This window comes from Panthera pardus, unplaced genomic scaffold (assembly GCF_024362965.1).
Source record: "Panthera pardus isolate Hobbes unplaced genomic scaffold, ASM2436296v1 HiC_scaffold_3, whole genome shotgun sequence".
Classification (NCBI taxonomy): Eukaryota; Metazoa; Chordata; class Mammalia; order Carnivora; family Felidae; genus Panthera; species Panthera pardus.
The window spans coordinates 40,225,915-40,248,228 of record NW_026526876.1 but is presented as its reverse complement, the minus strand read 5'-3'; the positions used below and the strand labels follow the sequence as shown (position 1 = coordinate 40,248,228).

The 22,314-nt window shown below is 47.6% G+C and overlaps 2 protein-coding genes across 4 annotated transcripts in view; one reads left to right on the top strand and one right to left on the bottom strand.

The window, feature by feature from the left end:
- The window catches only part of CA10 (carbonic anhydrase 10), a 498,188-nt gene that overhangs the window by 87,210 nt on the left and 388,664 nt on the right, over positions 1-22,314 (top strand). For all 3 annotated transcript variants that reach the window (XM_053892841.1, XM_053892842.1, XM_053892840.1), the window contains one exon: positions 36-110. In XM_053892841.1, coding sequence (XP_053748816.1) covers positions 36-110 — 75 coding nt within the window. The remainder of the gene's footprint in view (positions 1-35; positions 111-22,314) is intronic.
- On the bottom strand, positions 14,553-20,568 carry LOC128774236 (uncharacterized). Its single transcript, XM_053892839.1, is given in 2 exon segments — positions 14,553-18,404; positions 18,407-20,568. Coding segments are annotated over 2 exon segments (5,310 nt in total). The 5' UTR covers positions 20,301-20,568; the 3' UTR covers positions 14,553-14,988.

The following is a 22,314-nucleotide window of genomic DNA, read 5'->3' as shown; positions in this document are numbered from 1 at the left end:
TCTCTTAATCTCTCTTCCTCTCTTCCCCCTTTTAGCTCAACAGAATTCACCAAAAATCCATGAAGGCTGGTGGGCGTATAAGGAGGTGGTCCAGGGAAGCTTTGTTCCAGGTAAAGACACATTTATTCTTGTCATTTTATTTTTAAGAAAAGAATTTGAATGAAATAGAATATTATTTCCAGAATTTTGCATTTGCTACATGGCAGGAAAGGTATCGCCAGAAGCAGCAGGGTTCCTCTGCCACTGCAGGTGAATGCTCCATCCGGGGAAGGTTTGTTCAGGAGTGGCAGTTTAGGCAAGACCACCTTTTTCCATCTGAGCCTACCTGCCAAGGCCTTTCCCTCTGCAGGTGGCTCTTCCAGGGAGAGGCCAGGGGAGGACAGAGTGTTGAAGCTCTGTCTGCTGGAGTTCAGTGAAGTGAGAAAGAGCCATCTTTGAACATTGATGAAACAGGAAGGCTGGAAAGGCTGACCATGACAGTGAGGCTTGCTGGGATGCATGCTGTCATTGATGTCACTTCAGTAGCATCTGTGGTCAGGACTTAGCACATTGAGCCAAGCACAGGCTAAAAATAACAGGCGGAGTGGATGCCGTCAGCATTGGGGGAAGAGAACTGAAGACAAGGCAGAGCCAGAAATTAAAGCCATGACTCTAGTTTCGAAGGAAGGTGGAAAGTTCTCCTGTCTTCCCCACCACTCTCACCTCATCCTTCTGCTGTATCAGACTTCCGTGGGGAGAGAGGCGAGAGAAAGAGCAAGAATGGTAAGGAGAAGGATGGAGGGGAAGGCAGGTGAGATATGTCAGAATATTTTAAACTGCTGAGATGTGGGAAGGTAAGAAAGAAAGCTCTTGAGAGAAGCGAGTATGGGCCCCCACTTAGGCCCTAAGAACAGAAAGCTCCAGTGTCAGTGGAGATCTTTGTAGTTGGTGGCAGGTGGGAAGAACAGTGCCCCTGGTTCATTCTTGGCTGCTATATGGCCTGTGCCCGTTCTTCTGTAGAGTTCATTACATCACCTGTGCAGAGCTCAGCAAGTTGTTAAAGCCCTTGGAGCATCACTTTCTCGGTTGTGCCCTGGGACAGTAATACACGCTCTTGGGGCTTTCCAAGAAGAGGAAACAGCTTGGTGGGGGAGAGTGGGTGACCCACAAAAAAGCCAGCTGGCTGCCAAATAGCCTCATAAATTGATATTATTAACTGCACAAATTTACTCTGGTACATTTATCCCTTGGCCCAGTGGGCATAGAAACCGGTCTTGATTAATTCACCCAGAAACGATCAGGTTTCTAATAATAATCTTGGAACAACTTAATTGACACGTGCTATATTCATATGGTGTGATATAGATACATGGCATTTTATCCATAACAACTGGAGACATCCCTTTCCAATGGAGTGCTTATTGTGTTTCTAAGGAATCTGCTTCCCATATTCGAGACATCCCAGAAGTTGTGTTTATAATGACACTCATGTGCTTTGTGATTATGGGAGTAGAGCCACAAAGGGCATTCCCTTCAGGTTATAATGAGTCCTGCTAAACTGATAATATCCTCAGTAGTGACTGAAGTGTTGATGGATAATATGGAAGAGGCGGTGCAAAGTTTTGCTCTTCTGCCCCACATTTTATTTTTGATGTTTTCCGCTCTGTTGACACATTCCTTCTCTACACGCTTGCAAGGTCCTCTTTTGATTTGGCAGTTGCTTCTCAGACAGCCACAGGAAAGAAGTTTCATCTTTCCTTTTACGTGTTGATTTAAAAAAAGTCAAACTTCCCCTCATTTCCAGCTTTATATGAGATACTATGAATAAAACCTGCTATATGGTAAGCAGTAAGGTGCGGAGGTCTGAGAGTCGAATCTGGAGCCAGGCAGACCTGGCATTGAGTCTGGGTTCTATGGCTTCCTATTGGTAGTTCTGTCAGCAAGTTGCCTGCCTACTCTCAGATCCTTGGGTTATCCATCTGCTAAAATGGAGATAAGGACTCAGTCAGCCTCATGAGGTTTTGTGAGGATTAAATTAGATAATGCAGATAAGGTGCTTATGGTAATGTGTGGTGCATGGTGTGAGGCAGGACATATCAGTTGTTCTTGATATAACTATTACTATTTTATCGGTAGCAGTGTAGTTGGATATCTGATACTTCTCTGCTTCAGAAAAGGCAGAGAGCCATAAACTGGAAATATAATTATGCAAGGGAAGGTCTCTCATGATGCGTAGAACATGGGGGATGCTTAGTAATTGTTCCCGGGATGGGTGAACGCAACTGGTCTGGACGCAGTGACCAACTGAGAAGTGACTTGATCATCCTTTGCATTGAATGGTCTCAAAGCCCTTTGGCTTCCTGGTACAGAAGACTGGTAGCTGATGATTTTACTTCCTAAACTTCGGGGCACTCCGCTCTGTTAAAAAAAAGATAAGAGTCATGAGAATTTTTGAATTAAGTAATTGGACCTGAGGCCCTAACATCTGACAGACTTCAAATGACCTACTTTATCTAAATTGGTGCTTAGGGCAATAAAGAGACCCTTTATCTCTTATTATCATTGCTGAATATAAGGTTGACAGTGTTCCTTGATTTGCCACTGGGATTTTTTTTCATGGTATGGATGTGTGAAAGAAAAGAGAACTCTGTATGACGAGACGATTTGGACAAGTTTTATTGCCCTGTAAGTTCTTTACAAGAGTATCTAGAAATAATTGTCAGTTGGCATAACAGTTGTGAATCTGTGATTTTAACAGCTTGTGGTGCGTAGAAATATAGGACTTCTCTAAGAGTGGCAAGCCTGGGGTTGATTTAGCACAAGAATAACCCACTTCGGTCAGTTCAAAGCACCTATGGGGTAGGCTCCTAGTGTTGAGAACCATGTATGGGGCTGTTGATAAAGAGGTAATGGGTACACAGTTATTATTCAAGGATGAACCTACTGTCTAAAGAGGAAGATAAGCCATAAACCCATGACTCAGTGTAACAAGGCCTCTAATAGGGTCTAGAGAACATGTAAAGGAGCCTGTAAAGTGTTGTGATTCTGTCTGCCTGTTGACTAGTAGACTTCGTTTACCTGCTCAAATCCACACCTTCATCTAGCCTCACCCCTAACTACAGCCTACTTTGCAGGCAGAGCCCCGATTTGATTTGTGTTCACCCCCCCAGACAGCCATGGGCTCAGAAGGAGTCCTTCCCCAGCCCCAAAAAGTTACTCTTGATTACTATCTACCCCAATCATGGTGATTTCATATTATTCTTGAGACTGATGGATTTAGACATCATGATGGCTAATTTCCTGCATCAGATTGGATGGTCTGCAGTACCAAGATACTTTGTCAAACACTATCCTTGATGTCTCCGTGAAGATTTTTTTTAGATGAGATTACCATTTACAACAGTGGAGCTTAACTGAAGCAGACTACTCTTCCTAATGGCAGTGGGCCTCATCAAATCAGTTGAAGGCCTTGAGAGAAGAAGACTGAGGTTCCCCCAAGGAAGAGGGAATTATGCTTCTAGAACCTTTTGGCCTCAAACTACACCATCTCCTCTCTGGATGTCCAACCTGCCAGCCTGCCCTGAAAGTTACAGATCTGTCAGTGTCCACAATCAAATGAGCCAATTCCTTAGAATAAATCTGTCTTTACAAATAGACACATACAGATGGGGTGCATGTACACACACACACACACACACACACACACACACACACACACTATTGGTTCTGTTTCTCTGGAAAACCCTGACTGATTCACTAATATAAACATAAGCCTGTGGTAAACAATTCTACCCATGGTGGGGACAAAAGCTATAGCAAAGATGGTAAAACAGAAACTTGGAATGAACCCAGATCTTGTATGGCTGACTTAGCATTAAATCAACCGTGGAATTGCCTCAACATTGATTTTCTTAAGTGAGATAACAGACTTCTTACTGTTGGAGCTGTTTTGAGTCAGGCTTTCTGTCACTTGCAGCCCAAAGCATTCTTCCAGCTTCTGGATTCTCAGTGGAAAAGGAGGAGAAGGGGGAGGGGAACATCAGAGCAAATAGCACTGGCAGAGAGGGGTGGAAATGCACCATGCATACGGACACTGTCTATAGGACAGAGCACACCATGGAGCTTGATATGTGAGGAGACCAGAAGGGGGCCTGGCTATGGGACTCTGTGTTTCGTGTTCAAGAGCTTAGACGCAGTCCCTTTAAAAGTAGAGGAATTATAAGACACCCCTAAGCTCTAGAGAGACACAGTGATGTGTATTTTAAAAAGCCAGCTATCAACAGGCACATGAAAAGATGCTCAACGGCGCTCCTCATCAGGGAAATACAAATCAAAACCACACTCAGATATCACCTCACGCCAGTCAGAGTGGCCAAAATGAACAAATCAGGAGACTATAGATGCTGGAGAGGATGTGGAGAAACGGGAACCCTCTTGCACTGTTGGTGGGAATGCAAACTGGTGCAGCCACTCTGGAAAACAGTGTGGAGGTTCCTCAGAAAATTAAAAATAGATCTACCCTATGACCCAGTAGTAGCACTGCTAGGAATTTACCCAAGGGATACAGGAGTACTGATGCACAGGGGCACTTGTACCCCAATGTTTATAGCAGCACTCTTAACAATAGCCAAATTATGGAAAGAGTCTAAATGTCCATCAACTGATGAATGGATAAAGAAATTGTGGTTTATATACACAATGGAGTACTACATGGCAATGAGAAAGAATGAAATATGGCCCTTTGTAGCAACGTGGATGGAACTGGAGAGTGTTATGCTAAGTGAAATAAGCCATGCAGAGAAAGACAGATACCATATGTTTCCACTCTTATGTGGATCCTGAGAAACTTAACAGAAACCCATGGGGGAGGGGAAGGGGAAAAAAAAAAGAGGTTAGAGTGGGAGAGAGCCAAAGCATAAGAGACTCTCAAAAACTGAGAACAAACTGAGGGTTAATGGGGGGTGGGAGGGAGGGGAGGGTGGGTGATGGGTATTGAGGAGGGCACCTTTTGGGATGAGCACTGGGTGTTGTATGGAAACCAATTTGACAATAAATTTCATATATTGAAAAAAAATAAAAGTGAAGGAGAGGTAAAAAAAATAAAAAAATTAAAAAAATAAAAAAAAATAAAAGCCAGCTATTGGGGCACACAGGTAGCTCAGTTGGTTAAGCACCTGACTCTTGGTTTTGGCTTAGATCATCATCTCAGGGTTATGGGATTGAGCCCTGTGTTAGGCTCCACACTGAGCATGGAGCCTACTTAACATCCTCTCTCAGGGTGCCTGGGCAGCTCTGTCAGTTGAGCATCTGGCTTAGGCTCAGGTCTTGAACTCGTGGATCATGAGTTCAAGCCCCGTGTCAGGCTCTGTGCTGACAGCTCAGAGCCTGGAGCCTGCTTTGGATTCTGTGTCTCCCTCTCTCTGTGTTGGTCTCACGCTTGCTCTCTCTCTCTCTCAAAAATAAAGATTTAAAAAAATAAAAAAAAAAAAGATCCTGTCTTTCCCTCTCTCTCTGCCCTCCCCCTCCTCTAAAAAAAAAAAAAAACAGCTATGACTATAGTAATGAAGATGTATACTGTATTTTGAAAAGAATAGCAGAGGCAAAAGGATTCGTGAGGTGATTTTGTTTTGTTTTTAATGTTTATTTTTGAGAGAGAGAGAGAGAGAGAGAGAGAGACAGTGTGTGAGCGGGCGGGTGGGGGGGTGGGGGGTGGTGCAGAGAGAGAGGGAGACACAGTATCCAAAGCAGGCTCCAGGCCCTGAGCTGTCAGCACAGAGCCCATCACGGGGCTCGAACTCAAGAACTGTGAGATCATGACCTGAGCTGAAGTCAGATGCTCAACTGACTGAGCCACCCCAGCGCCTCAAGGTGGTTTCTTTCTTTCTTTCTTCTTTAATCATCCAGGCAAGAGATGGCAAGCACCTGTACTAATACTGTGAAATAAAAAAAAAAATCCTAAAAACAAAACCCCAAAACTGGGTTAATCATGTTATGGAAGGATTCAGCATAGGGTTTGTTTAGTGACATTTAAAGTATATTTCTCTTTCACACATGTAGATAACACATTTATCATTTAGCATAAATATACACATTTAACACATTTCAGAAAAATTTGTGCCAAATACTGTCTTTTCACATTCCATTTATCCAAAACAGTGGGGGAATCAGGCATTCTCTATGGAGGAGGCACTATGCTGGAACCTGGGGTTTTAAAAAAGAGATGCCCTCTGGGGCACCTGGGTGGCTCAGTCAGTTAGGCGTCTGACTCTTGATCATGGGTCAGGGCTTGATTTCATGGTTCTGGTCATTAGATTGAGCCTTGAGTTGGGCTCCGTGCTGAGTATGGAGCCTGCCTGGGATTTTCTCTCTCTCTCTCTCTCTCTCTCTCTCTCTCTCTCTCTCTCTCTCTCTCTCTCTCTGCCTCTTCCCTATTCATGTGCTCTCTCTCAATAAATAAATAAACATTTAAAAATAAAAATAAAAAGGAGTTGGCCTCTAACTTCTTTCCATCTAGTGGGAGAGACAGTCACTAAAAGTACTAAGTAGCTTCTCACTCCCAACACCTGCTTCACATGGCAATGTTTGGATGGGAAGTTTCTTTTTCTCTGTTCAGACTAGGACATCAGAATCAAGGGGTTGCTTCCATTTTAAAGCTTTAAATCATGACACTGGGGGTATATATTTTTAGAACTTTATGAAACCCTGGAGCAGGTGAAGAACCTCTTTTCCATTTCACCACCACCTAAGGGTCGCTCTCAGGTTGCTGAATGTGAGCTCTTAAACTCACTCATTCTGCAATCTGTCTCTGGACGCCTGCTTTCAGCATGGCCATACTTGATTCTTGGTGGATAAAGACACAAAGAACATTCCACTGTGGCTTAAAGGAGCCGAGGATAGTGACAGAGAGAGAGAGAGAGAGAGAGAGATCCATCATGCTATAGCACTTCCAGGATTGCCATGGAGGGTGTTTGGGGCTACCCAGTTCGAGAAAGCACAGAGGGGACTTCCCAGCAGATGAAATGCCTGGACTGAGTCCCCAAGGGTAACATGTATGATTCTGCTAGGGGAATAAGGGAAGAAATGGTGTTTCAGAAAGGGGAGGAGTCTGGGAAGAGAGGGGCTCACTGTGCAGATAGCTCAGGGGGAGTTAGGGCTGAGGAGGGCAGCAGGGGTCCAGTCATGGAAGGCCATACCAGCTGTCAGTGTAGATGTCACCCTAAAGGTTTTGGGGGGGGGCAAGGGAGGGATGAAAACTAGTGCAAGATTCAGAATGAGGGAGATGGGAGCTAACATAGGAGCAGTGGGGGCTCTGAGGAGGGTCTAGCCTCCAGGGACAGGAGCCTCATGTCCTTTTACCCCTACCCCTCCAGGACATAGCACAGACGTTGCATACAGCCGGGGGGGGGGGGGGGCTCCATGTTTGCTAAATCAACTTGGATCAGAACAGAGGAGTTACTGCTCCTTGAAGCTAGGTGGACAGCACCAGCAGCAGCATCAAAATAAACACAGCACGACAAACTATATGGGCTGTATGGGCTATAAAGGTGCATTGGGAAAACCTCCAGTTTCCCACGTGTGTCCCCTCCTCACATTTTACTGCTGACACTTCTGGTCACCAAATGTGTGGAGGTTTTTTCCGCACAGCAAGTAATTCTCCATGACGCCAACTGATTGTCTTTTACTCAATTGTAACACTTTCTACCTGGAGTTAGTGTCGGATCCCACAGCTTAAGGGCTCAGTCCCATGAGACTGCCACCACCCCACTGCAGATGCCAGTTACACATTGTATAGGTCCCCAGGTTACCCACAACTTCTGCCTGATTGGGCTACAAATCAAAAGTCCCCACCATCTCTTCTTCCAGTTTAATTAATTTGCTAGAGTGGCTCACAGAACTCAGGGAAACACTCACTTATATTTACCACTTTATTAAAGGATGTTATAAAGGATACAGATGAGCAGCCAGTTGAAGAAATACACAGGGAGAGGAGCTTCTGTCCCTGTGGAGTTGGGGTGTACACCCTCCTAGTACATGAACGTGTTCACCAGCCTCGAAGCTCTCCAAACACCCCGCCATGGGGATTTTTATGGAGGCTTCATCAGGTGAGCACGAACGATTGCTAACTCTATTTCTAGTTGCCCTCCACATTATGGAGGAATTGGTGGGGTGGAGAAGCTGAAAATTCTAAGCTTCTAATCATGGCTTGGTCTTTCTGTTGACCAGCCCCCATCCAGAGGCCATCCAGGAACCCACCTTAAGTTGCCTCATTAGAACTGGAGATGCTCCTAGTGCTGGTATCTTTTGGGAATATGGAAGGGTTTCAGGAGTCCTAGATGTGACAAATAGGCTTAGAGGTGTGTCCCAGGCAGAAGAGTGCACCTGCATAAAGTCTTAGAGGCATGCATGTGTGAGCATGGCGTGCATTAGAAACAGAGCAAACTTCACTGTGGCCTGAGTGTAAAGTGTCAGAGGCAAAGTGGTTTGAGACTGGAGGTGGTCAGGAGCCAGATCACACTTGGTTGGGCCACACTTCAAGTTTCTGCATGAGGATCCCGGAACAATGGAAGGAGAGTAAGCAGTTGTAAGCAATTCACTCTTCCTCGGAGATCCGGCAAGCACCAAGGGATCATGCAAGTGAGTTTCTAACTGTCTGAATGATGAATAGAGAAACTCAAAGCTTCATTTGTGATCATCGGTGGGATTAGGAGGCTGCTTTGGCTCACTGGTAGAGCCGGATGGCTCACCATGTTATGGTATATTCTTCAAAATCGAGTAGAGATGGTTCGCGCAGGACAGTAAAGTCTCCCAGCCTGCACAGCTTCCCACCTCTTCCTTGTTGGGGAGTTTTAAAACCTCAAGATTGTTAGAAGATAACAGTAATAATATCTGTTGCCGGCGTTACCTGTAGTTTAGCACTGATACCTAATTACCTGCGTTGTTCCAAATGGCCAGGTTTCTTGGCTTGGGAAAGGCTCCTATAGACATGGGTAAGGAACGTGAGCTCTCTTTTCTCCCTGCAGCCCTCCTAGGGAGGGAAGCTGGGTGGTGGGTGCTTGGTGATGTGGGGTGACCTGCCAGGGGTCACACCTGCCTCTTATTCCTCCATAAAGCAGATGGTGTCTATATTTGTTTTCTATTGCTGCATAGCCAATCACCATTCGTCTAGGAGTTTAAATGTGTGTAAACAGACACGTATTTTATTGTCTTGCAGTTTCCACGGGAGTTCAGGCATGGCTCAGCTAGGTCCTCTGCTCAGGGTCTTATAAGGCTGTGAAAGGTGTCAGTCCCGTTGCTTCTCATTTGGGACCAAGCTCACATAGGTTCTAGGCAGAATTCAGTTGTTTGCGGTTGTAGGACTGATGCCCTCAGCTCCTGTAGGCTGTCCCGTCTCCACAGTTCACAGCATGACCGACTGTTTGAAGGCCAAGAAGAAACTGTCTTGCTTTGAATCTCTCCTTTCTCCTCTGGGAAGGTTTGGACTCTCTTTTAAAAGTTAGACCTACCCAGGATACTCTCCTTATGCTGATGGAGGGCCTCATTCACATCTGCAAAGTCCCTTCATCTCTGACATAACACGTAACGTAGTCACAGGAGTGAAATTCCATTATTCACACAAATCCAATTCATGCTCAGGTGGTGTGTACACCAGCAGGTGAGAATCTTGGGGGCCATCATGGAATTTGGCCCTAACACCTTGACCTTCATTCCTCTACATGGTAACCAGTGCCGGGCTGTGCCCCTCATTCCTTCATATGTACGAGGCTGCTAAAATGCTCATTCTAAACCAGTCACAGTTGAAGATGAAATAGACATTGTTCTAGGCTAACATCTCCAAAAGGAGAGGTGAGAAATAATATTTTTTGGATCGGATATTGTGTCTGTTGCCTTTCCATGAAGAGTATCCTCAGAAGAAAACCAAAGCTAGCTTCCCCCACCCCGCCCCTGATTTCTCAGCCAGTGCTCCTAGATTTATAATCAACGGAAAGTGTGAGGGAGACAGACGGAAGGATTTTATACAACACTCCCAGGTTTCTGGTTTGGGCAACTTGCTGGAGGGTGGAATTGTTCCCCATTGCAAACACAGGAAAGAAGCAGTGAGGTGGGCAGGACAAGGCTCGTAGAGGCTCCCAGTGGACAACACCCCTCAGGGGCTCATCCAGGCGCCACCCCGAATTGCTCTCTAGCCATTCTCCCCCTGCTTTTATCTCCCCTGCCCTTCTCTCCTCCAGCCGCAGACTCTGGCTTCTGATACTTCTCCCTACTCAGACCTCTGTCCTTGTGTTTGGCGAGCTTGCCTTTTGGCGGCTGGCTCAGACTCAGCATTTGCTTGCCACCATCTTCCCAAGCTCCCACTCCACTTCCAACGGACAGGCTCTGTTGACACCGGGGTCAGGTATTGCTCAGGCTTTCTCCCTTCGGGAATTCACTGCATGACCACGCCTGCCCCACTCAGTCTCCTGCGGAAGGGAAGAGGATGCCACAGCCCCTAAACATCACCTGCCCTCCATCATCCTTTAACACACCCCAGTTGAGTATTGGATAAAGTCATTGCATTGGTTTCACGTGACTGCCTTAACAAATTACACAAGCAGTGGCTCAAAATGACACAGTAATTATATAATTATTAGCATTCTGGAGGTAGATATTCTAAAATCAAGCCCCTCTTGATATGTCACTTTGGCATCAGTTTCTTTGCTACAAAAGTATGTGCACACCTTTTTGTTTGAGTGTAAAATTTCATTTTAATTTCTCTGAGGTAAAACTCGCATTTTACAGAGTCCTGGTTCCATATTGTTTGGTCAAGGGAAATAACCCTCTGCTGTTGGAGGTAGTCGCTCCTTACTGTGTATGTTCGTGTTTTATCTGTTTCATTTACTAGAGCGGGGAGTGGGTGAGTCCACACAGCAGTGCTCTCCCCTTGGACTTTGCTTTGGTCATTACCAATCTTCTTTCTTCTCTGGGTCCCGGAAGCAGCAGGAAGACTATGGGAAAGTGCTTACTGGCTTGGCTCGTCCACTAACCAAACGTGTAATTTTAGGCAAGTCATTTAGTATCTCAGGCTCTTGATTTCCTCACATATAAAATCACTGTGTTGGGCTGCATTAATTTCAGAGACCCATTCTGGCTCCAATATTCTCTGAGAGTTTGCTAATGTGATAGAAGATTGGTTTGGGAGATACATTTAGCAGCATTAAGAAATAGAATATTGATTTCATTCACAGGATAATTTTATTATGTTCTCGGTATCAGTATTTTGAAATGGAGTCGGTGATGTAAGCGTGTCTGTCTAGATTTCTGATCTCTTGTCTCTATGAGAAAGCAAATAGAACTTAATGGATGAATTCTTCTCAGTATAGGAGGGTGATGTTATGCTGACTCACCCTCAATTATAAATACCTTCATTTATGGTTTTTTCTCAGAAATTGGGATGTGTAGAGATTAAAATGTGCTCTGAGCTTGAAAGATGCCAGACACCCTGCTAGACACTGGGGCTACAAATAAGAATAATGCTCTTGAACTTAAGGAGTTCACAGATACATTTAGAGGCAGGTGGCAAATCACAGGTTCCAGTTTAGCCTGGTAGGCGATGTGAGACTGGAGTGGAGAGACAAAGGAGAAAGTTTCCCCTAACTGTGCCTTCCGGTCAGAGAAGGCTTTGCAGATGAAGACGTCTCTTGAGATAGGTCTTAAAAGATATGGAAGAGTCTGCCAGGTGGACGCCATGGAAAAGGTCACTGCCGGTGGATTAAGCGTAATGGAATCTGACCTGCCACTAAATAACAGATTGTAAACTTCTTGCGAGCAGTAAGCGTTTCTCTTTCTAGTCCTCTGTATGACAGCCCCTATTATTACCATACTTCAAAGCTGTGTGGTGGAAAGTGCATTGGACTCAGAAGATCACTCTTTGTGTTCCACTCCATTGTGAACCAGCTGTGTGATGTTTAGAAATCACCTAACTTCTCAGAGCCTCAGTTTACTCACTTGTAAAATAAGGACAATGAAACTTACGTCTCAAATATTTTTGTAAAAATAAACTTACAGTAATTGGCTCCTTATCTGTAGAGAATGCAAGGTACTAGACCCCCAGTGGATGCCTGAAATGCAGATTGTACCAAACCCTATATATACTGTGGTTTTTCTTATACATACATACCTACAATAAAATTTAAAAAAAAAATTTTTTTAATGTTCATTTATTTTTGAGAGACAGAGAGTGAGACAGAGCGCGAGCAGGGGAGGGCCAGAGAGAGATGGAGACACAGAATCTGAAGAAGGCTCCAGGCTCTGAGCCGTCAGCACAGAGCCCGACATGGGGCTTAAACCACAAACCGTGAGATCATGACCTGAGCCGAAGTCAGACGCTCAACCGACTGAGCCACTCAGGCGTCCCGTACAATAAAATTTAATTTAGAGGCACCTGGGTGGCTCAGTCGGTTGAGCGTCAGACTTCGGCTCAGGACATGATCTCGTGGTTCATGAATTCAAGCCCCGCGTCAAGCTCTGTGCTGACAGCTGGGAGCTTGGAGCCTGCTTCTGATTCTGTGTCTCCCTCTCTCTCTGCCCCTACCCTGCTCATGCTCTGGCAATCCCTCTCTCAAAAATAAATAAATGTCAAAACAGTTTTTTGTTTAATTTACTTTATATGTTAGGCACAGTAAGAGGTCAACAACAAACAATAGTGAGTAATAAAATAGAATAATTATAATAATACATTATAATAAAAGTTATGTGCATGTGGTTTCTCTCCAAATATACTAGTGTACTGAACTCATCCTTGTTCTTGTGATGAGGTGAAACGATAAAATGCCTACATGATGAGATGAAGCAAAGTAAATGTAGGCATGTGGTGTCGCATTATGCTATTGTGGATCTTTTGATGATAATTCAGAAGGCGGATCATTTGCTGTCGGACTGTGGTTGACCGCCAGTGGGAGAAACTGCAGAAAACGAAACTGCGGGTCAGGAGGGAGCCCTGCGTATATTAGACCTAGAGGTGCCTTATAGACTCAGAAAGACTATAAAGGTATTGCTCTTGGTGTTACCGTAATTTTGCATTGGGCTTTTTACCTTTGCAAGGAAGGGCCCTGCTTGTACTGCTGTTCTCCGTTCCTGTTCCTAACACATCGTTCTAATCCAGAAAGGCACGGTAAGCCTTTTGAAGACATGTTAGCACGTTGTGCAAACAGATACAACTTGAGCACAAGTATACATAAAGCTTGTATGTATACTTCACCACGGAAGCCTGTTCGGTTGTAGCCATCATAGAAAGTGCTGCTGCCAGATGGGCTGTTGCACCAAGCCTTCTCAGAGGCACATGTCTTTCCTGGTGCCATGACACTGCTTCCAAGTCCAGTCAGCACAGATGGCTCTAGCCAGTCACCCACTTTGGAAATACTTCTGGAGCTTCAGGACCTACCCAGTTGGGAGTGGACCCAGGCAGGCTCTGTGGCAGTGGGCCACACTGGGTTCAGGCAGGAAGGGGTACCCTGTCTGTAGAGAATTTCAAACAAATGATGAAACCCGCTGAAAGTTCGATCTGCTTTTTATTATCTTCATGTGCTGAAAATTCTGGAGATGCCAGTGAGAAAATACTCCTCCTGAAAAAGTCGTTTGTTGGCCTAAGCTCTAAACAATTCCTGTGGTTGCTGTTGTGTTTTAATAATATATGTGTGGTCTTCAGGTTAGCATGTCTTTGTTACTTACCCTTGAATGAGCACTGTATCCCACACGGAAGTTACTGGAGGAACCCTCAGTTACTCAATTAGCTTCTAACACACGGGGACGCACTGACATATGTTTCTTCCTAGACAACCGTCCCGAGGGTTCAGAATTGGTGGAGTTCACTGTTGGTAAGAAAGTCCCTGCCTCCGATCCCTGTCGTACTACATATTCCTGAATTTAAACAGTTGAACAGCAATAGCACTGTGCTTGTACACACAAAGAAGCAGAACTTGAATTCCTTCAATTACGTCATTCTCTATGACTCTGTGGAGTTTTTATTTGTACTTTTAAAACATGGAACCAGAATGTGAACTGCAAAGGTAAAAAAATTTTTTCTTTGGGAAGTGCAGTTTTAATCTCGTACGCAAACTATTTTATTGAATCTGAGCCATGTCTTTACCACCTGTTTTATTTGTGTGTTTTAAAGCTAAAGAAAAAAAACATTATTAATTATTGTGATTGCTAGTGGGAATAATTGTGTTGTTCAGAGCAGGGAGTGCTAAAAATGAGAAGCTCTTAAGTCACATACTTTAGGTTTGCCCCTGTATTCAGCCCTAGGTTCAGTAACTGTACACGCATTGAGTAAACAGCACAAAAGCTGAGCTCATGGTGTTATGCCCAGAATTCGTGATCCCCAAAGACCACTAGGGAGCCGAGTCCGATGCAAAAGCAAAAGAACCTTTATTCGAGCTAGCTCGAGCTCAATCCCCTACCTGTACCGACGCAGTGGTGAGATACCAGGGAGAGAGAGCGAGTTTCAAAAGCACAAAGGTTTTATAGGGGTCTAGGGGCAGTTGGTGAGGTAATGGCTGTGGCCTCAGCCGATTGGCTGGGGAAGGGTCGGAGTCCTGTTACGCAGGTCGCTGGGCGTGTTTTGATCAGGAAGTTTGAAGGGGTGAGCAGGAGGTTACTCAAGGGGAGGAAGCGCGGTCTGAGGTTTCTGTGATTTTCCCGGAAAAGGGGTCATGTCGGGGACATAGTCACTCAAGGTGGAGAACACAGAACAAGATGGAGTCGGCCGGCGTAGGCCCGCCCTTTCATTCCCCCCTTGTCATGTAACTTACGGACCCAATCATGGGACCGGCTGCATTTATGGTGACAAGGGGAACAGAGTTTGGAGGTTTACGCTAAGTTCTGGGAAGCATGTGTCCCTGGGGTGGCTCTGGGAGGTCTAATTAAGTATTGTCCCTGAGCTGGTATCTATGATCTGCCAGGTGATGTTTTGGGGGGCGTGGGGACTCCCGGCAGCATGAGCAATGACAAGCAGAGTTAACAGAGTTACCAATATTAGGTGGGTCGAATGCGCTGTAGCTTGAGCTTGAGCTTGAACGGGTTGTGTTGGTCCCGACTGATGGCCCATCGCGTGACGAAGTCCTTCCGGATCGAGGAGGGGTCCGCTGGCCAAACGTGGGTGTGATGGACCCAGGTCGCGATGCCGTCTACTTTGAGAGCGGTGGGGGTTGTCAGCACTACAATGTAGGGTCCCTTCCAGCGCGGCTCGAGAGTCTCTCGGTGGTGCCTCTTGACATAGACCCAGTCTCCCGGCTTGTACTGATGAGGTGTCGGGGTCGGGCCAGCCTCGTAGATGGCACGGAGGCGCGGCCAAATGTCCTCGTGTGCCCTCTGGAGCCCTCTCAAGGAAAGAAAAAGTTCTTGATCTTTAAACTCTGCAAGAAGTTCAGCTCGAAGGCTGGGAATAACAGGGGGTGGCCTGCCAAACATGATCTCGTAGGGAGTAAAACCCAGAGTGTAAGGAGTGTTTCTAACCCGGTAAAGGGCGTACGGTAGGAGAGTCACCCAGTCCCCGCCAGTCTCCATGGTTAATTTGGTAAGGGTCTCTTTTAGGGTTCTATTCATTCTTTCTACCTGTCCTGAGCTCTGGGGCCTATAAGCACAATGTAATTTCCAGTTTGCCCCCACCGCCTTGGCTACTGCCTGTGTTACCTGAGAGATAAAAGCTGGTCCATTGTCTGATCCTACCATGGCAGGAAAACCATACCTGGGTAAGATGTCTTCTAGTAGCTTCTTAGCCACCGTCTGAGCCGTTTCATGCTTGGTTGGGTATGCCTCCACCCAGCCAGAGAAGGTGTCTGTAAATACTAAAAGATATTTATAACCATACTTTCCTGGTTTGACTTCAGTGAAGTCGACTTCCCATTGGGCTCCCGGTCTGGTGCCTCTGAGCCTGGTTCCTTTTTTATTTGATGTGGCTTTCGCGTTGGTGAGTTGGCAGGTCTTGCAGGCAGATACAACTTGCTCTATTCTGGTGTCCTGTTGGTGAATCTTGATTCCGGCATGTCGGATTAAGTCTTTTAATTTTCGGGCCCCCATGTGAGTAGACCGATGCATGTGCTCTAATATTGAGACTCCGAGCCGGTCTGGCAGCACGAGCTCCTTGTTAGGTGTATACCACCATCCCTTTATCTCCTGGGCCATGGGGAGTTTCTTGATCCGCTGTAACTCCTCCTGGGAGTATTTGGGCTGGTCTGGTAAAACTGGGTCTCCCGGGTCTGGTAGTTGTATGGTCATGGTGGGGACTGGAGTAAGGGCTACTGCCTTGGCTGCCTGGTCAGCCTTTCGATTACCTCTAGCTACTGGGTTATCAGCTTTTTGGTGCCCTTGGCAGTGGATAATGGCTAGCTTGGCAGGAAGCCATAAGGCCGTAAGCAGGTTAAGTATCTCCTGCTTATTTTTTATAGTCCGTCCTTCTGCCGTCAGTAACCCCCTCTCCTGATAAATTGCCCCATGAATATGAGCTGTGGCAAATGCATAACGGCTGTCTGTGTAGATGTTAAGCCGTTTTCCAGCTCCCAGCATCAGCGCCTTGGTGAGGGCTATGAGCTCCGCTCGCTGGGCTGACGTTCCGGAGGGTAGAGCCTCCGCCCATACGGTGTCCATTTCGGTGACCACCGCTGCACCCGCATACCTGTGTCCATCTCGCACAAAGCTGCTGCCATCAGTGAACCAAGTAGCCTCGGCATTGGGGAGGGGCCGGTCGGTCAGGTCCATTTGGAATCCATGTACTTGCTCCAGGATCCCCGCACAGTCATGTAGTGGAGCACCTAGGTCAGGGTCGGGCAGCAGGGTTGCAGGATTGAGGGCTGCACTGGGGTGGAACCGCACTCGTGGAGGGTTGAGTAGGAGGCTCTGGTAATGAGTCACACGTGTATTGCTCATCCATCTATCAGGAGGCTGTTTCAGGACCCCTTCAATGGCGTGTGGGGTTGTGATCCAGATCTCCTGTCCTAGGGTTAGTTTGTCTGCATCCTTGACTAGGAGTGCTGTCGCCGCAATAATTCTTAGGCATGGCGGCCAGCCGGTAGCCACTGGGTCTAGTTTCTTAGACAGGTAAGCCACTGGGCGGTTCCAGGGGCCTAAGGCTTGAGTTAGAACCCCTTTTGCTATTCCCTTATGTTCGTCTACAAAGAGGTGGAAGGGTTTCATAATGTCTGGTAGGCCCAGGGCTGGGGCACTTAGGAGGGCCTTTTTTAACCGATTAAAGGCAATTTCTTCTTTTTCAGTCCATTTAAATGTTTTCCCCTCTTTGGTAGCTTCATATAGGGGCCTGGCGATCTCAGCAAAACCTGGAACCCAGAGGCGGCAGTAGCCGGCTGATCCTAGGAATTCCCTCACTTCTCTTCGGGAGGTGGGAGTAGGGATCTTTAGGACAGTTTCTTTTCTGGCATCTGATAACCGCCGCTGTCCGCCCTCCAGGATATATCCCAGGTAACTTACCCTCTCCCTGCATATCTGAGCCTTCTTCGCGGATGCCCGGTACCCTAAAGCCCCCAGGGTAGCCAGCAGGTCCTGGGTCCCTCGCTCACAGTCTTTGGCCGTGTCGGCAGCAATCAGGATGTCATCTACGTACTGTAGGAGGGTGAGGCCAGGGTGCTCCCTTCTGTACTCACCCAGGTCCTCGTGTAGTGCCTCGTCGAAGATGGTGGGTGAATTTTTGAATCCCTGAGGTAGCCGTGTCCAGGTGAGTTGCCCACTGTAGCCCTCCTCCGGATCATGCCACTCGAAGGCGAACAGGGGTTGGCTCTGGGGTGCCAGCGGCAGACTGAAGAAGGCTTCCTTTAAATCTAGTACAGTATACCAGACCCTGGAGGGCGCCAAGGAGCTCAAGAGAGTATATGGGTTGGGAACAGTTGGGTGTATGTCCGCGACCCTCTTATTTACTTCCTAGAGGTCTTGTACCGGTCGGTAGTCATTTGTGTGAGGCTTTTTGACCAGCAGTAAGGGGGTGTTCCAGGCAGACTGGCAAGGAACTAGTACCCCTAGGCTTCGTAGTCTCCGGATGTGTGGCTGGATCCCCTTTCGGGCCTCCTGTGACATGGGGTATTGTTTGATCCTTACCGGACTCTCTCCTGGCTTGAGCTCTACCAGGACTGGGGTCCTATGAGCGGCTAGTCCCATCCCCCCCCCAGTCTCTGCCCAAACCGAGGGGAATTCTTGTAGCCATCTGTCTATATTATCCTCTCTCGGGAGCGCCTCCTGGTGGAGGAGGTATTCATCCTCCAGTTTCATGGTCAGGACCTGGATGGGGTGGCCCTTGCCATCGGTGACCTGAGGCCCCCCTTGTCTGAAAGTTATCTGAGCTCCAATCTTGGTCAGTAAGTCCCGTCCTAACAGCGGGTAGGGGCATTCTGGTATTACCATAAAGGAGTGGGATACCCGGCCCATTCCCAAATCTACTGTTCTTCAGTAGTCCATGAATACTGGCTCATACCAGTTGCCCCTTGTACCCAGGACTTCTTGCTGGCTAGTTTTCCTTGTGGGGTGCGGAGGACCGAATGTTGTGCTCCGGTGTCGACAAGGAAGTCAACAGGGGTCCCCTCCACTTTAAGAGTTACCCTGGGTTCGGGGAGAGGGTCCGAACCCCGACTCCCCTAATCACTTAGTTCATCTAGCTCTAGGACTTTTACTCGATCAGTCTTGCTTCCCTTCCCACCGGCCCTTTTTGGACAATCTCGGGCCCAGTGCCCTATCTCCTTGCAGTATGTGCACTGATCCTTCTGCAGCCTCTGCTTCCCCCCCTTGGTGGTTCTTTTACCTTTTCTTGTGTCGTCTGCCAGCTGCCGGAGACGGCAGTCTCGTTCCTCAGGGGAGTCAGCAGTGGTAGCTAGTAGTATTCTGGCCAGGTCTCGAGTCTGCTTACTGCTGGCAGCCGCCATGGCGCGAGCCTGCTTGTCCTCAGGAGGCTCCCGGTTATTATATACCTTTTCGGCTACCACCAGTAAGTCCTGCAGACTTTTTTCTCCTAGTCTATCTATTTTCTGTAATTTTCTCCTAATGTCTATGGCCGATTGGTTTACAAAGGCCATGATAACAGCTGCCTTGCTTTCCGGAGCCTCTGGATCCATGGGGGTATAGGTACGGAATGCCTCCATGATCCGTTCTAAAAAGGCAGCCGGAGATTCATCTTTTCCCTGTTGTACATTTCCTACCTTGGCCAAATTGGTTGGCTTTCTAGCAGCCATTCGGAGACCCCCCATTAGAGTCTGGCGGTAGACCCGGAGTCTCTCCTTACCTTCTGCCATGTTGAAATCCCACTGGGGCCGAGTTAAGGGGAAGGAGGCATCTATCTGAGCCTGGTTGGTGGTGGGACTCCCGTCTGTGCCCGGAACTAGTTTTCGGGCCTCGTTGACGATTCTTTCTCTTTCTTCAGTCGTGAACAGGACCTGCAAAAGCTGCTGGCAATCATCCCACGTGGGCTGATGGGTAAAAAGAACAGAGTCTAATAAATCAATAAGCCCTGCCGGTTTCTCGGAAAACTTAGGATTCTGAGCTTTCCAATTGTAGAGGTCACTAGTGGCGAAAGGCCAATAGTGATGGGGCTGATTCCCCTCCGCGTCTGGGGGTCCGGTGGCTCGCAGGGGCAGAACAGTGGAGTCGGCAACGGAGGCAGATTGCTCCCTCTGAGCCCTTTGTCTGGTGAAGGGCGGGCTTCCCACTGGAGCGTTTCCGCCTCCCGCTCTCGGAACAGCGTCTGCCTCCCCCGGAGGGGGAGGATGGTGTTCTTCCAGCATCCTAGAGGGGTTATACGAGGGAGGAAAAATTAATTCTTCTTCAGTACCCCCCTTTAAGACAGGGTAGAGGGGTGCTGAAGGCTGGATAAGACTTTTCTTCTTCTTTGTCCCCTGCAAAGCAAGAATGGGTTTTGGCTCCGGAGGGAGCGGGGCTAGGAAGGGCTTAAGCCAAGAGGGTGGGTCTTCTACAAGGTCCTGCCAAGTGATAATGTAAGGGAGCTGATCAAGATGGCCCGTCTTAGGCTGAGAGATGATACTCCTGACTCGGTGGATGGTAGGGAGGTCGAAGGTCCCCTCTGGTGGCCATCCGACATTGAAAGTTGGCCACTCGCTAGAACAAAAAAACTGCCACCGACCCTTTCGGACTTCCACACTGAGGTTGTTAGCTCTTCCCCTCACATCCTTAAAGTGATCAATCATAATACTTAGAGGAGTAGTCTGAGTCTGTCCCATAACGTCCGTCCAGTAAGTCCACAGAACAAAACAGAGAAACACAAAAACAGACAAACAGAGGGCCCCTAGAAAATCTTCCAACTCCATGGAAGCAAAACTGAAAGCTAGCTTAGACATTTGAGGGGATTCCACGTCCCTCCAAAACCGATGAGGGGATTCCACGTCCCTCCAAAACCGATGAGGGGATTCCACGTCCCTCCAAAGACGACGGCCTCACGCCGACCAGCGGGAGCGACCCGCCTCGTCTCAGACCTTTGAGGGGATTCCACGTCCCTCCAGAAGGGAGAATCGGAACGTCTTCCGAAACTCCCGGCCCGTGGTCCTCCAGTGCGTCCACTTAGACCGCGTCGGGCACTACCAGAACTCCAGAAGTGAGCTCACACAGAAAAGACAGAACAAACAGACAGACACTAACCGTGGCCAGTCAGGCTCTCCAGGTCAGGGGTCCCTCGGGGGTCTTGGGGATCCCGGACGAGCCCCCAAATGTTATGCCCAGAATTCGTGATCCCCAAAGACCACTAGGGAGCCGAGTCCGATGCAAAAGCAAAAGAACCTTTATTTGAGCTAGCTCGAGCTCAATCCCCTACCTGCACCGACGCAGTGGTGAGATACCAGGGAGAGAGAGCGAGTTTCAAAAGCACAAAGGTTTTATAGGGGTCTAGGGGCAGTTGGTGAGGTAATGGCTGTGGCCTCAGCCGATTGGCTGGGGAAGGGTCGGAGTCCTGTTACTCAGGTCGCTGGGCGTGTTTTGATCAGGAAGTTTGAAGGGGTGAGCAGGAGGTTACTCAAGGGGAGGAAGCGCGGTCTGAGGTTTCTGTGATTTTCCCGGAAAAGGGGTCATGTCGGGTTCATAGTCACTCAAGGTGGAGAACACAGAACAAGATGGAGTCGGCCGGCGTAGGCCCGCCCTTTCAATGGCTGCTCCCTGGCCATGAAACACATGGTTTCTTTGAGTGAAGCTAACTGGGTTAACATCCATGGTGTTGGCCATCCCAGCTAGCTGAAAATCCACTCCTTCCTCCTCCTGGCAAGGCCTCCCATTTGAAAGATGAGCCTGGGTTACCTTCACAAGCCACAGGTAATAGCTTTATTGAAAAGCAGCTTGGTGAGTTGTTGAAAGGTACCTTGTAAGGGTAAATACTGCTCATTGAGTTGTTGTGTGATAATGGGATTGTTTACAGAATACGCAGCAGGCTGCTGCCTCTTCACCCTCAGGTTATACCTCTTTGTCAGGTGGAAGATAATCAAAGGCAGCAAGACTATAATCCCAACCAGGAATCCTTCTTCTCCCTGCCAATGGATGACAGGGAGGTGCCTGTGGACTTTGTTATAGACTGTAACATTCGACAACATTCTCAAAAAGACAAACTATGCAGCAAAAGCTTTTATGCCTCAAGTGTGCACAGAATGCTCTTTGAAGATTTGGCAATAGGAGGGCGTCAACTCCCTAGGTTGCAGTGTCCCCATGTGATGATAAGGGCTGGAAGGGTGGGGGTGGGGGGCATCCTTTCTCTCCTTACACACTCCATGCCTCCGTATGACTGGACCCCATGGCAGCTGTGCTGTTTTTGTATTCCATCTCCAGTTTACCCTGCAAGCTGTCTTTTCCCCCCTTACTGACCAGAACTGGGTCACCAGTTCCTGCCAGGTGCCATACCATTGGCTCCTTTTCAGCCTGGACTCGGATCCCCGATGATGCTTCTTTCTGGAAGAGTGCACATTTCTATATCGACAGCTTAGATATGAGGGCCCCTTTGCAACCTTCTGTGCCTACCCATGGTCCATGATTGGGTGTTCCAGAGCCTCTTTCTTTGCCCGCTAAACTCTTCTCACAGCCTCGCAGCACCCCTCCCCCCCGCCGCCTGCCCCCCAGCTTGGTGCAAACAATTCCCAACATCTCCAGCACTGGTTCTAGCCTCTTCCCAGTTTTGTCCTCATTGTCCGAGCTTTTGAACAGCTCTACTTTCCCATCTTTTGACCACCACAGTTTCACAAGGTATAGCTAATATCAGTTATACACTCTATTTTATTTCAGACAATCTGCCTTACTCCTAGAAAGCTGATTTTTTCCCCCCAAAGTGATCTAACACTGCGGCAGTTGTCCAGAATCCTGTCTCCTTTTAAAATGTTT